Genomic DNA, 15,164 nt, shown 5'->3' on the forward strand with positions numbered 1-15,164 from the left:
TAGCGTTCTACTCACGTATACCAAACTTACTCATACCGTATTTGACGTGCCCCAACGTTTTAGACACATTTTTCTTAGGTCGGCATACGCTGGCAAGATCGCCAAGGTGTGACCGCGATGTTGACACTTCCATTTCTACGGCAGTTATGATTCGAATCGTTGTGCGTCAGCCTTTTAATAGGCTACGTCACGACATCGTCGGCGATGCGTGCAACGCGCTGTGCCGAAGTTAGACTATCGTTGGGCATCGGTTGTGTAGGTCGACAACAGGTTCAGCATTCGTTGGTATAAGTTATCTATAACACAACGAAACGTTCTGTGTCCGTTACTAATATGTTATGCATACGACCAACTCGTTATGAATACGTCCGAATCTTAAAAAAAAAACATCAAAAGTTCAACGTCAGCCAGCGTTTTACATACATTTTAATACGTTGCCATCGCTGGCTAAAACGTCAAGGTGTGACCGGGCCTTTAGCGGGACGAGAATCACCTGTCCACAGGTGATGCTCTACCCCCTCACAGATTCCTCGCACATAGGCCTTTAAATGCATCTCTGACATAAAAATAAAAAAATCCCAGTTTGCAATGCATGTTCATATTCCATCAGTCGTTCTTTTTTCTTTTTTTTTCCAACTAAAGTGCCAATTCACCCCACCTCCTTAAAATCTACCTTCTCCTAACTCCCCACCTGTTGTACCCTCTCCTTACCACTCCCATCTTGCCCTTCATCCTACCTCCTCTCTTAGCACCTCTTCACTGTCCTCTGCTTTACTAACAGCTCCTTGTCTGGTGTCCCAAACTGTGTGGTGTTCTAACATGCGTGCGCTCTGTTCGAGCATAACAGATATCTCTCTCTCAATCATTACACTCCTCAACATCTCAAACATGCTCTTTCTTTCCTCTCATCACACCTCCCCCTCTTCCCAACCCCTCAAATAATGTGCCTCCCCCTGCACACTCCCTTCACACCCAAGTCTCATCCTCCCCTCCCCACCTCTCCCCTCGCCCTCCTGCCCCATGGCCGTGCCTGCTCTCATCATCTCCCCTCCTGTTCAAAGCTTCGCTCTCACCCTTCCCTCTCAAAGCAACTTTCACTCTCCCCCCTCCAAGCTTTCCTCCCTCTCACCTTTCTCAAAAGCTCCCCCCTCACTTCCCCTTCTCAATGTCCCCCCCCCTCACATCCACACAACTGCCTCCTTCCCCCTACCCTCTCTCTGTTAAACACTGTTATTGAAGAACCACCTCAGGTCAGGTCAGGTATGGGAGCATGTGCCAGAACAGCGCGTCGCTGCGTCCACTTTCCGCCGGTACTCCAGGGGCCTCCGTCTGGCCATCCCCCAGGCAGATGCCAGGCCCATCCCCATCTCCTTGAGATGATGGTCAACCTGCTGCAACCATGAGGCACGTGGTCGGCCCACTGGCCTCCTCCACTCATGAGACTCCCTCGCTGAGAGAATCTGGTGAGCAGGATCAGCGTCAGGAAAACGAGCCACATGTCCATACAGCCGCAGCTGACGCTCACGGACTATGCAGGTAACAAATCTCATCCGAGTCTCTCTCAGCAACCGCTCGTTGGACACAAAATCCGACCAGCGATAGCCAAGGATTCTCCGAAGAGACCTGGTACCAAAGGAATTAAGTCTCCGTCTCAGATCCTTGGTCAAAGTCCAAGTCTCGCACCCATAGAGCAAGACTGGAAGTACCAAGGACCTGAAGACTCGGACTTTCGTCCTCCCGCACAGGTACCGGCAGCGCCACACCCCATGATCCAGTGAATCCATGACTCCCCAGGCCCGACCCAGACGTCTATTGACCTCCGGCTCACAACCTGCGGAGACATGAATATCACTGCCAAGTTAAGTGAATCTATCCACGACCTCAACATCCTCACCACAAACAGACACAGACAGGACAGCAGCATCCAAGATGTCACCGAAAGCCTGGATCTTTGTTTTGACCCAAGAAATCCGTAATCCCAACGGCTCCGACTCCTCATTCAGCACCTCGAGGGCCCCCAAGAGGATGTCTAAAGTCTCCGCAAAGATGACTGCATCATCTGCAAAATCAAGGTCCGAGATCTTGACATTGCCAAACGATGCACCGCAACTTGATCTCTCCGACATCCTCCCAAAAATCCAGTCCATACATGTGCTGAAAAGTGTGGGGGCAAGTACACATCCCTGACGAACTCCAGTAACAACTGGAAATAAGTCAGAGGCGGTACCACCACACTTCACAGCACTCTCAGTACCAGAGTAGAGTTCAGACATCAGATCGATCAGTTTCGGTGGCACCCCACGAAGACCAAGAATCCTCCAGAGGACATCCCGATTCACTGAATCGAACGCTTTACAGAGATCAACATAGGCTGCAAGCAGCCCCTGCCGAAACTCTCGTCTGCGTTCGGTGAGGACACGAAGTGCAAGGATACGGTCAATCGTTGACCTCTTTGGTGTAAAGCCTGACTGCTCTGGACGCTGGTGCTCAAGCAGATGTTGGCGAACCCTATCAAGAATTATCCGAGCAAAGACCTTGCCCGGCACTGAGAGCAGCGTCACCCCTCGGTAGTTGTTGCAGTCTTGGCGATCACCCTTCCCTTTCCAGAGAGGGACAACAAGACCCCTCTTCCAGTCAGTTGGGATGATGCCTGTGTTCCAGGCAGAGCACAAAACTGCATGCAACGACGCGAGTGCAGCATTTCCACCAGCCTTGAGAAGTTCGGCACGGATGCCACAGATCCCTGGAGCTTTGCCCCGTTTCAACTGGTTCACCGCAGCCCGTGTTTCCACAAGCGATGGTGGACCACAGTTGATTCGAGGGTCAGCAACAGGGATTGTAACTCCCTTGACGTCCAACTCGACAGCTGGGGGATCAGCCTGGTACAACCGCTCAAAGTAACCGGCCCAGCGGGCCTTCACTTCAGACTCCTCTGTCAAGAGCCTACCACTCTCTGCTCGAACTGCAGTGCTCCGAGGGATGGGCTTGGATGAACGTAATGCGCGAATTCCCCTGTAAGCGGGACGAGAATCACCTGTCCACAGGTGATGCTCTACCCCCTCACAGATTCCTCGCACATAGGCCTCCTTGTCCACCCTCAGTGCACGTACAGTTTTACGCCTCAGCTCCCTGAACAGCTCAGCTCTGCCATTCAGCCTGGCCCTGCGACTCTGGTCAATGGTATCCAGTGTCCCTTGAGAGACAAAATTCTTCTTGCCCTGCGGTGAACTCCAAGGCATCCACCGGCAACATCAAGGACGGTGGTCTTGAAGGTGCTCCACAACTCTTCAGGACCCCCAAAGCACCCAGACCCCCAAGTGTCCACTCAGCCTGTTCGCAAACTCCTCAGCTACTCTCTCATCCCTGAGCTTGGCAACATCCAGCCTAGGCTGGGATGGTACCATTCTCCAGGATTTAAGGTGCAGCTTTAGAGTTGCTACAACAAGCCTGTGGTCAGTATTGAGGAACTGAGCACTCCGGTAGACCCTGCAGTTCTGGATCATCCTCCAACGACCGTCAATGAGGACATGGTCAATCTCCTTTGCCACACCGCCAGCGTTGGAATACCAAGTCCAGCGATGAGCTTGCGGGCGCTGAAACCATGAACCAGCCACCCTAAGTCCATGACTTCTTGCAAAGTCAAGGAACTTAGTGCTATTCTGGTTCATAGTTCCTGACCCATGGGGACCAACACACACCTCATAACCATCCCTATCAGTTCCAGTTGATGCATTGAAATCCCCCAAGACTAGAAGTGTATCTCGTCTGGGGCACTGATCAACCACAGACTCGAGTGTGGCGTAGAATGTGTCCTTCACGGTGAGGTCACTCGCCTCAGTCGGAGCATAAATAGAGACCAGGGAAATGACACCTAAGGAGTGACGAATCCCTAATCTCATAATACGCTCGTTGACCGGTGTTACCTCAATTATCATTGGGGTCAGCTTATTGGACACAGCTACAGCAACTCCTTGGGTATGGTAACCATCAGAGCGACCAGACCAATAGTAGGTGTAACCACCCACCATTATCTCGCCGCAATCCGGTCTCCGAACCTCAGAGAGAGCTGCAATCCCGATGTCCAAACGCTTGAGCTCAGATGATAACAGAGACAGGTGATCATCCTCTCTTAGGGATAGGACATTCCAGGCACCCACCCGAAGGGACCGCCTCAGGTTAACCCAAGGAGACCGCCGTCTGGTGGACGACACCTCAGCACCACTCCGACACACTCTCCCGCAATCTGACCCAGGGATGTTACCCCGTGGTTTCCCTCCTATCAAAGATTGGGGGTCCCGAAGGCTTTGCCCCAATCCCATCATCCGGTGAGCTGCCCTGCGAAGGGAAGCTGCACAGGAGGTACTCCCACGGAGTGGGTTTTCAGATTTTTTTGCGTTTTTGCGTTTTGCGGAATGAAGCGTTTTACGGTGGCCGTAGTGCAAATCCTGCCACCAACCTCCTAATAAGAAGTAACCCAACTGCAGGAGGACGTCCGCAGACACAGTTGGGCACTAGATATGGATGGCCGTTGGCTCACAAGGAGCTCCTCCGCCCTTTGACAGGTTTTGTTTTTAATCCTGCTGGGTGTCCATCAGTGAACCACCTCAGTGCCGTTGAATCTGAAATTTCACTCAGGCCAATTGGTTAGGGACTTCAAGCAGCCATCAAACTTCTAGAATGGTCTCCCGTTTCTACTTTCTCTGACATCAACTCAACCTGGGAATTTTTTCAAAAAGATTTGCTATCTCATGCACAGATTTATCCCATTTCGTCTTCAGTTGTCATACCCTTCGTCCCACCCATAGTACACTGAAGCTTGTGGTGAGGCAGTTGTGCGAAACTACTTGCGTTCGCCTCATGGAAGGCAAATCCAACTGAAAGCAATCACAGTTCCTTCCCCAAAGCTCAGAACAAGTGTGTGTGTGTGTGTGTGTGTGTGTGTGTGTGTGTGTGTGTGTGTGTGTGTGTGTGTGTGTGTGTGTGTGTGTGTGTGTGTGTGTGTGTGTGTGTGTGTGTGTGTGTGTGTGTGTGTGTGTGTGTGTGTGTGTGTGTGTGTGTGTGTGTGTGTGTGTGTGTGTGTGTCCGTCCTCAGGGAACCAGGAAACAACATCTTTCTTATCTCAAGTCTGAATTCTCAAACCTGTCTCCCTCTTCCAAATCATGGTGGCATCGATTTAAGTCTGTTTCTGGTGTATGTTCACCCTCCATTCCCGCCCTTACCCCAAATGGCTACACAGCTAACACGGCATGAGAAAAGGCTGAATGCCTAAACTCTGTGTTTGCTTCGAAATCTTGTGTCCCAAACCCATCACTTTCTGGACCCACCTTACCCAGTCACACCCAGCTGTCCCTGGACTCTGTCCTTTTCTCCTGACACGGTGGAGATTTTGCTGTCAAACCTCGACTCAGATTCTGCAACCAGTCCAGACAGCATCAGCCCACGTGTCCTAAAAACCTGCTCCTCTGCTCTTGTTCACCCTCTCTTTGTTCTATTCACCCTTTCATTTGCTCATTGTCATCTGCCATCTGCTTGGAAATCAGCAAACATTACTGCCCTGCATAAAAAGGCACAAAAAGAGATCCCGGCAACTACAGACTAATCGGCCTTCTCCCAATCATCAGCAAGGTTATGGAATTCGTCATCGCTTCCAACACTAAATCCTTCATTTTCTCCAATGGCTTGATTTCTGATCATCAATTTGGATTCAGACGAGTTTGCTGCTTGTGCTTTCCCAACAATGGATGGAGGTCCTCAGTGCCAGACATGAGATCAGAGCCATCTCCTTAAACATATCGTGAGGTTTCTATATGGTCTGGCACCCCACACTTGCTCACCAAACTCTCTTCCTATGGTAACCAAGGCAATCTCCACTCATGGGTCGCAGACTTCCTCTCCTGTCGCAGTCAACATGTGGCTCTTAATGGAATTCTCTCATCCCCTCTTCCTATCCAGGCTGGAGTTCCTCAAGGCAGTGTTCTGGGACCTGTGATTTTTCTGCTTTTCATCAATGATCTGTCTGACTCTCTGGAAAATCCTCTTTATCTCTTTGCTGATGAATCCACCCTCTACCGTACCATCATTCCTCAGATTGGCAGGCAGCGTTCTCTGTATAGTTAAAATCACAAGCTGGTCCAACACTTGGAACATGTCTTTCAATCCTGACAAATCTCACACTCTCACTATTTCTCTCCGAAAGGACCGTCTGGAAACCACCCCTCCCCCCACCCTCGATCTACTTCCTCAACAATCCCCTTTGATGAAGTCCTTTCATTCAAGTTTTTGGTTCTCACGATCTGTCATGATATTTCCTGGGAAAGGCACATTTCCAAGTTGGCCTCCAAAGCCAGTCGCCGACTGGGCATCCTCCGTCGTGCAAAGTCCTTCCTCGGCCTACCTGAGCTCCAGACGACATACAAAGCTTTCATCTGCAGCCTGATGGAGAATTGCTCTCCCTTCTGGGCTGGTGCTCCTGCCTCGCACCTTTCTCAGCTTCACACTGTGGAAACCAAGGCTTTTAGGATCATTGGTACCTCCCGTGATGAAGCTGAGTTTTTGTGTCTCAAAGCTGAATCATAAAGATCATTGATTAAGATGAGGAACACGGTTGGACCCAAGACACTGCCTTGGGGTACTTCAGCCTTGATAGGGAAATGAGATGAGATGATCCTGTTAAGAGCTATATGCTCACCACGTGAGTGGAGGAAGTCTGTGATCCATGAGAGGAGGTGACCTTGGATACCATAAGCACAGGGTTTGGAGATCAAGGCGGGGTGCCAAACTATCAAATGCTCAAGATATGTCCTGAGAGATGTCCTTGATCTTAAGTCTGAAATTGAGAGCTTCCATACATTGTTGGGAGAGTAGAAGCATCATGTCCAAGGTAGAATGATCTTGAGAACAAGCCATTGGAGAAAAGGAAGGATTCGGTGTCAACTGCAATGATAGATTCCATGACTTTGCTTATAATTGGAAGTAAGCTAATAGGCCTGTAGTTAACACGATCCATTTTTGCGCCACGTTTCTGGATTGCCGTGATGTTAACTAACTTCAAGGCAGACGGAAACTCACCCAGATAGAACGATCGCGTGAACCGAGCAGAGAGAGGATGAGCAAGAGCAACAGAGCAGTTTTGGGGACAGATGCATTGATGCCATCTGTGTCTGTCACAGAATCGGAGACTTGGTTTGCCAGAAACTTCTTCCCCTTCTCAAGTGGGAAAGACTCGGTATCCAGGAGCAGTTGTAATGAATAACGAGTGAGTGGTTGGTTCCACAAGCCATTCGGAAGCGAACACAGAATTGAGGCATTCGGTCTTCTCACGAGCAGTCAGCTGTGGTGCCATTTGAAGTGAAGGAAGAGATGGAGAGGGAGCATACACCAGAGACAAATCTGACAAGTCACCACCAGGTTCTTCCATAAATACTTAACTTGTTACCTTCCCCACATGTAAGCTTAATACTCACCTTTCATTCATTTGTACCCTTCTATCCGAAGTGTCGTCTCATGCGCTTTCCTCCAGGATCTCGTGTGTGCTTCCCATCACAACCTCATGATCTCTGTTATTTTTACCTTTGAGTGGTTCTTCACTCGCTGAGAGCCTGTTTCTTTTCCAATTTAACTCCTGTCCTTGTGCTTTGACCCTTTAAGTCTAGCTTTAAAGCTCTTGGGCTATTTTTTTAATGCATAATAAAGGGTTGAAATTCCCAATAGGTCTTGAGAACCACTTGCAGATTGCTTGCTGACTTTTCTTGATGCTCTCATCTCGGCAGTTTCCATGAGCTCAGGGGAATCGGAAGAGACTGAAGGTGTGGAGGTGAGTGGCACCGAAGGGCAGAATGAGAACGGAACCAAGGTGGGACCCATCTCTGAGAAACACTCACAAGATTGCTCTGAAGGAAGTGAGCAAGCCGAGGCTTCCACGGTATGACACTGTCCGGTTTGTTTTCTCCTTGTGTGCACTCGTTTCATGTGTTGTTTCACATGCTTAGCGTGTCACCTTTCCTTCATCGTGGTAATGCATGGAAGTGGGTATCATGGTCGTCTGAAGTAGCACTTTAAGAGTGAAGCCATTTTCTTCTCTACCTCAAAACGAGCTCCTTGAGCATTTGCTGATTTTATTTTAATATTTTTCTCTCTCTTTTTGAGTCGGACATACAGCGGTGACAGACATCCACTTAGTACTATGATTGCTGGCCTTGTGTGAAACAAAACCACCCTATCCTTAATGTTTACAAGCAAATGGAGAATAATTGGTAACCGTTAGAGGTGGCAGGACACCTTGGGGTGGAGGAGGGGGCGATAGTCCACTGTCCTGAGCGATGTAGTTTTCTGTTTGATGCCAGGTGGATTTGAATCCGACTCTGAGCTATGTTCTGATATGTAGCATCACCATTGTTACACTGTTGAAGCAGTCTGTTGATTTACCACAGTTTGTTATTTTGCTTTTCCATGATCCTTGACTTCCGATTCAATAAAAACTGCATATTTAAGCATGCTGTCCTGTAAGCTGCACATTGAGCTGACTGCCCTTTCTGCCTTTAAACAACAAAACCATATTTAAGCTAACGGATCCATCTATTTTTTTTGCAAGATTACACTTGCAGCACGACCATGAACACACAAAAGGTGGATGATAAATCGTACCCTGATAATAGATCAAGTTCATCGGACGTTATGCCTGGTGTTGGCTTAATGGTTCGGGTGGTGGGCTTGGGATCCTCGGATCTTGAGTTCAAATCCCACTCTGCTGTTGAATTAATGCCAGGTGGGGTTGACTCTGCCTGTCATCCTTCCGAGGTAGGCAAAATGAGTGCCAGCATGCTGGTATCCTTGTGTCAGAGTATCGACCCTTCCAGGATTGTGTCCAACAGCCAAGGAGACTGCTTAGGCAGCACCAACGCTCTGCACAGAGCATGGTCCCGATGGATGGATGGATGGACGTTGATTAAAACATGGGGATGTTTGGTGAAATGGTTTATTGCTGGTTTTCACTGTCACCTTCCCCTCATTTCTGTGCATTTCTCCTATTCGCTGATCTCTCCCAGAATTGCCCGATCATGGTCAACACGATGCCGTCAACAATGGCAGTCACGCAACCATCCGCGGCGAGTACACAGGCAATAAAGGCATCCTAAGGCTTCCACTTCCTTTCCCTGTGACAGCTTTTGTGCCAAACCCGGAGAGGCTTCTGGCAGGTCCTCAAGATGTTGCAAGTTTTTTACGTTTTCTTTGAGCAGCACAACATGGAGTTGACCTTTTTGTAGTGGAGATGAATGCCGACTGTGCTCCTCGTCTATGGATAAACGGAGTCTGAAGTGAGGATTCATGCGTCCGACGGATGGACACGTGCTGGATAGACGGACGGAACGAGATGATATCGGGGATTCCTCTCTTTAAGAATCCAATGGATGTCCCATGATGTGGTAGGAGTGGTCTCCTTCCCAAGGAGGGTTGCTTTTTATTCCACCTGGATTATCATGATAAACTGGGAAGGTTCAAGAAATATGCCTTGTTTTTATACCTTTCCTTTGATTCTCCTTTGAGTTAAATTGTTTGATGTTTGTGAATTCATGGCTCCATGATGCTTGAATCCTGGAGGTTCAAATCCTGGTGTTGTACGTCGATTTGTCCACTGTCTCTTACTTTCCTTGCGGTAATTGAAGTAAAAGTACACTGATATGTCCTGCTGTTTGTCATGCATGTGATGTGTGTACATCAAGCTCTTCTTGAACTTTTGCTAATGTAAAAAAGGGTTTTTCTTTCTTTTATTGATTGCTTGTTTAAATACATTTGTCTCATTGAGTGTGTGTATTTACAATTGTATTTACAAGTTAACCTTCTTGTTTAACTTTTGAAATATTCTTGAAATCTCTTCTTTCTTTCTTTCTTTTTTTTTTTTTGATAAAGTAAATAAAGATTCTTACCCTTGGTCAGTGAGTGAGGTGCAGCTTATGTTAAGCTTATATAATGAACATTTTCTCACATTGGCAATGATGGTTGTTTGTTACACTGTGGGTTGTGTGATTAAAGGGTGTCCCTTGCCATTCCACCACCCTCTTACAATGATTTATTTTTGTATACAGAGTCCAGGCTTGTGGAGGAGCTACAACACATCAGGATGCAGCAGAACAAAAGGAACAGTAGATTTGGGGTGGAGGGGGGGGGTTAAGATAATTGTTTTGGATTGGTGGATGATCCGAAATTGTGGTGAACAGAAGTCTTGAAGACCTGGAGGGACAAATGAGATTGAAGAGAAAGTGGAAGTTGGTTCCACAGGTGGTGAAAAAGAGGAACAAATGAGTGAAGGTGAGCAGTGATCCTGGATTTTGTGAGTTTGAACGGAAGTGGGTTGAATGTGTAGACCATGTGTGCCCCCCACAGGAACCTGGGGTGGGGGAGCTACAAATCAAAGAGAAAGCAGAGGGTCCAAGACGAGAAAGGAGGTGGGAGAAGACTGAGAGATTAGCGACCTGTCGTTGATCGGAAAGTGATAGACCTATAGATTCAGCTTCAGTGTGGGAGATTACGATGATCTTGAGGCCTTGGTTTCCACAGCATCAAGTTGAGCAAAGTATGAGGCAGGGGTACCATCCCAGAGGGGAGAGTAGTACTCCATCAAGCTGTGGATGCTTTTAATTTAAGCAATTGTGATTTTGGCTCGTCCTCGATGAGATTTGACACCCGAACCACCACGATACCTTTCGTGTATCGGACTCGCGCTCGAACTTCGGCCCTTTGAGCTTGATTTTCCTCAACGGGTCCTGAAGCTCACACCCCATAACAATGTGCGAGTTGTCAGCATGAATTGCATTTGTGGATTAAAATCGTTCAAAATACAGAATGATAGACGACTGTGCAGATGGGCCTTAATTACAATTAAAAAATGGAGCCGTCTTGCTCTACTCATGTCGAACGAAGGAATTGTTTAACTTTGTTGCAATGTTCTATTGTTTCTGTTTGTAGCATTTTGTGCTCTTGCATGCACACGTTCCTTGCCGGATGTCTTTCCGGCTTCAGTGTCATGTTTTTACCAAGTAGGTCACTCCCTGGGCATTTAATTGAAATGAAAATGAAACTTCAAACTAGAGCGGCACTCGTAGAATGCACAGTCTCGCCTTGCGCGTTCATCCTGAACAAAAATACCATCGTTGAACTGAACACGCTATTATTATATTATGGCCCACATACCCGTATCATCCATGCACCCTATTATGTCGCATTTTTATTTTTTGGTAAGGGGTATGAACATCATAAATTTAATTATTCACTCACATTCGGTCATATATCAGATCTAAGAAGATTCAAATTTTTCAGATAAAGATTTCAATTCCACCAATTATAGATGGAATACCGATGATGTCATTGTCATCACCCAACATACCCCACAGACTGTTGGTGACATATACCAAGTTTCAATTATTTTTGTTGAGTGGTTTTGGAGAACATGATTATTGATAACCAATTTGTTTTTTTTCCTTTAATCCAAAATGGTTGCCATACCAAGTGACCAATAAAAATATTCTCCATGGGGAGTCCCTCCGATGTTTATTTAAAGTTTCACATTGATCGGACAAACGATTGTAGAGAAAAACATTTTTAAACCAAAAATACATTGCAATACTCTCGCATCCCTTTTAGGCGACACTAACCCGGTGCATGAATAGATCTTTACCCCAAGCACGTGAAGCAAAAAGCTCGGTTAAGCAATTGGTTCATGTTCTGTCCGTCCGTCTGTCTGTCTTAACAATTTATGATCGAGGAACAACTCATTTAAATTTAATGTTATGTTTTGAACACAAACCGGAGCATGAACAGAATGACAAGTTTGCCGTTTTTACAGTACTTTGGCTCTGAATTTGTCCTGACCGCACACGTGCAGTGAGGAGTGAGATATTATTTTTACTCCAGGCATGAATAACTAATGTTGTTGTGGGGCCGAGTTTCGGTGACGAGCACGACCGCTAGATGGAGCAGTAGAGTCGGATCCACCGAACACCTGCAATTTATAGGTCGTCACCTCGGATAACTCTGGAGCCAACGAGTCCCTTATCGGACCGAAGATCGCCAATAGGTCGACCACGTGGGATTGGGTCGATTGCCAACTTCAATTTACCTAAATACCCACGTCGTCCAAACTACCAGGGAAATTCACCTTCGGCAGGATCTGCGGGATCGGGGCCGTTACCGAGCCGTACCCCGAGCGGAGAGTACTAGAATCCTGCCGGGCCGATTGCACGATTACGGCAACAATGAAGCCTCTTAGTTCCCGTTCGCAGCGCGGCAAACCAATGATAGAAACACAGAAACCAGCTGTTACATTCAACAAAAAGGGATATTTATTTACAATAGGCAGGGAGGGGAACACAGAAGAGCAGAGTTATCTGACTATAAGAAATGCAGTCAATGTACAAGCAAAAGCAGTTATACAGTTGCTACTTAAAGACGGGCCCACACACACACACGCACGCACGCACGCACGCACGCACACACACACACACACAATTGAACCCGCCGGGTCTTTATTGAAGGCCTTCAGCTCGAGGACAGGTGAGCTGGAGACCAGAGCCTGTGCTTAGACCTGTCCACCTCGTGTGGTCTTCGACGATCCGGCTCGGCGGGACTCGAACCCGCAGCACGATGCTGCTCCAAGCACCAGGTACCGCGCTCTCCAACCGGCCACGCACCAATCGACCAAGGCCAAGGAGAAGATCAGAAGCGACGATGATCCAGCTCTGCGGGACTCGAACCCACAACACGATGATGATGACCACCACGATGACGACCATGACCCTGACCACCACGGCCACGACACTTTGAATCGTTCCCAAAAAGCTCTCAGTCTGGCGTTCCTTATATTCCTTTTTCCTCCGGGGTGAGCAAATCGCCGTCTGAGGCGCTCTCCACCCTCATTGCACGGGGCGTCGTGGGAAAGTCGCTCTCTGTGGAAATCTCAATCCCATTGGCCGGGGTGCCATGGGAAAGGTCACTCTCTGTGGCAATCTCAATCCCATTGGCCAGGGTGCCGTGGGAAAGGTCGCTCTCTGTGGCAATCTCAATCCTATTGGCCGGGGTGCCGTGGGAAAGGTCGCTCTATGTGGCAATCTCAATCCTATTGGCCGGGGTGCCATGTGAAAGGTCACTCTCTGTGGCAATCTCAATCCCATTGGCCGGGGTGCCATGTGAAAGGTCACTCTCTGTGGCAATCTCAATCCCATTGGCCAGGGTGCCATGTGAAAGGTCGCTCTCTGTGGCAATCTCAATCCTATTGGCCGGGGTGCCATGTGAAAGGTCGCTCTCTGTGGCAATCTCAATCCTATTGGCCGGGGTGCCATGTGAAAGGTCGCTCTCTGTGGCAATCTCAATCCTATTGGCCGGGGTGCCGTGGGAAAGTCGCTCTCTGTGGAAATCTCAATCCCATTGGCCAGGGTGCCATGTGAAAGGTCGCTCTCTGTGGCAATCTCAATCCCATTGGCCAGGGTGCCATGTGAAAGGTCGCTCTCTGTAGCAATCTCAATCCTATTGGCCGGGGTGCCATGTGAAAGGTCGCTCTCTGTGACAATCTCAATCCTATTGGCCGGGGTGCTGTGGGAAAGGTTGCTCTCTGTGGCAATCTCAATCCTATTGGCCGTGGTGCCGTGGGAAAGTCGCTCTCTGTGGCAATCTCAATCCCATTGGCCAGGGTGCCATGTGAAAGGTCGCTCTCTGTGGCAATCTCAATCCTATTGGCCGGGGTGCTGTGGGAAAGGTTGCTCTCTGTGGCAATCTCAATCCTATTGGCCGGGGTGCCATGTGAAAGGTCGCTCTCTGTGGCAATCTCAATCCTATTGGCCGGGGTGCCATGTGAAAGGTCGCTCTCTGTGGCAATCTCAATCCTATTGGCCGGGGTGCCATGTGAAAGGTCGCTCTCTGTGGCAATCTCAATCCTATTGGCCGGGGTGCTGTGGGAAAGGTTGCTCTCTGTGGCAATCTCAATCCTATTGGCCGGGGTGCCGTGGGAAAGTCGCTCTCTGTGGCAATCTCAATCCTATTGGCCGGGGTGCCATGTGAAAGGTCACTCTCTGTGGCAATCTCAATCCCATTGGCCAGGGTGCCATGTGAAAGGTCGCTCTCTGTGGCAATCTCAATCCTATTGGCCGGGGTGCCATGTGAAAGGTCGCTCTCTGTGGCAATCTCAATCCTATTGGCCGGGGTGCCATGTGAAAGGTCGCTCTCTGTGGCAATCTCAATCCTATTGGCCGGGGTGCCGTGGGAAAGTCGCTCTCTGTGGAAATCTCAATCCCATTGGCCAGGGTGCCATGTGAAAGGTCGCTCTCTGTGGCAATCTCAATCCCATTGGCCAGGGTGCCATGTGAAAGGTCGCTCTCTGTGGCAATCTCAATCCTATTGGCCGGGGTGCTGTGGGAAAGGTTGCTCTCTGTGGCAATCGCAATCCTATTGGCCGTGGTGCCGTGGGAAAGTCGCTCTCTGTGGCAATCTCAATCCCATTGGCCAGGGTGCCATGTGAAAGGTCGCTCTCTGTGGCAATCTCAATCCTATTGGCCGGGGTGCTGTGGGAAAGGTTGCTCTCTGTGGCAATCTCAATCCTATTGGCCGGGGTGCCATGTGAAAGGTCGCTCTCTGTGGCAATCTCAATCCTATTGGCCGGGGTGCCATGTGAAAGGTCGCTCTCTGTGGCAATCTCAATCCTATTGGCCGGGGTGCCATGTGAAAGGTCGCTCTCTGTGGCAATCTCAATCCTATTGGCCGGGGTGCTGTGGGAAAGGTTGCTCTCTGTGGCAATCTCAATCCTATTGGCCGGGGTGCCATGTGAAAGGTCGCTCTCTGTGGCAATCTCAATCCCATTGGCCAGGGTGCCATGTGAAAGGTCGCTCTCTGTGGCAATCTCAATCCTATTGGCCGGGGTGCTGTGGGAAAGGTTGCTCTCTGTGGCAATCTCAATCCTATTGGCCGGGGTGCCATGTGAAAGGTCGCTCTCTGTGACAATCTCAATCCTATTGGCCGGGGTGCTGTGGGAAAGGTTGCTCTCTGTGGCAATCGCAATCCTATTGGCCGTGGTGCCGTGGGAAAGTCGCTCTCTGTGGCAATCTCAATCCCATTGGCCAGGGTGCCATGTGAAAGGTCGCTCTCTGTGGCAATCTCAATCCTATTGGCCGGGGTGCTGTGG

The 15,164-nt window shown here is 48.9% G+C and overlaps 1 protein-coding gene across 2 annotated transcripts in view; it reads left to right on the plus strand.

Moving 5' to 3' along the window:
• Positions 1-10,049, plus strand: part of LOC147013216 (MYND-type zinc finger-containing chromatin reader ZMYND8-like) — a 69,421-nt gene extending 59,372 nt beyond the window's left edge. For both annotated transcript variants that reach the window (XM_085854855.1, XM_085854856.1), the window contains 2 exons: positions 7,771-7,922; positions 9,046-10,049. In XM_085854855.1, coding sequence (XP_085710981.1) covers positions 7,771-7,922; positions 9,046-9,135 — 242 coding nt within the window. In that variant the 3' untranslated portion in view covers positions 9,136-10,049. The remainder of the gene's footprint in view (positions 1-7,770; positions 7,923-9,045) is intronic.
• The last annotated feature ends 5,115 nt before the right edge of the window (positions 10,050-15,164 follow it).

The sequence above is a fragment of the Eptatretus burgeri genome, chromosome 14, assembly GCF_056783735.1.
Source record: "Eptatretus burgeri isolate ZD-2024b chromosome 14, Ebu_testis_v1, whole genome shotgun sequence".
Lineage (NCBI taxonomy): Eukaryota > Metazoa > Chordata > Myxini > Myxiniformes > Myxinidae > Eptatretus > Eptatretus burgeri.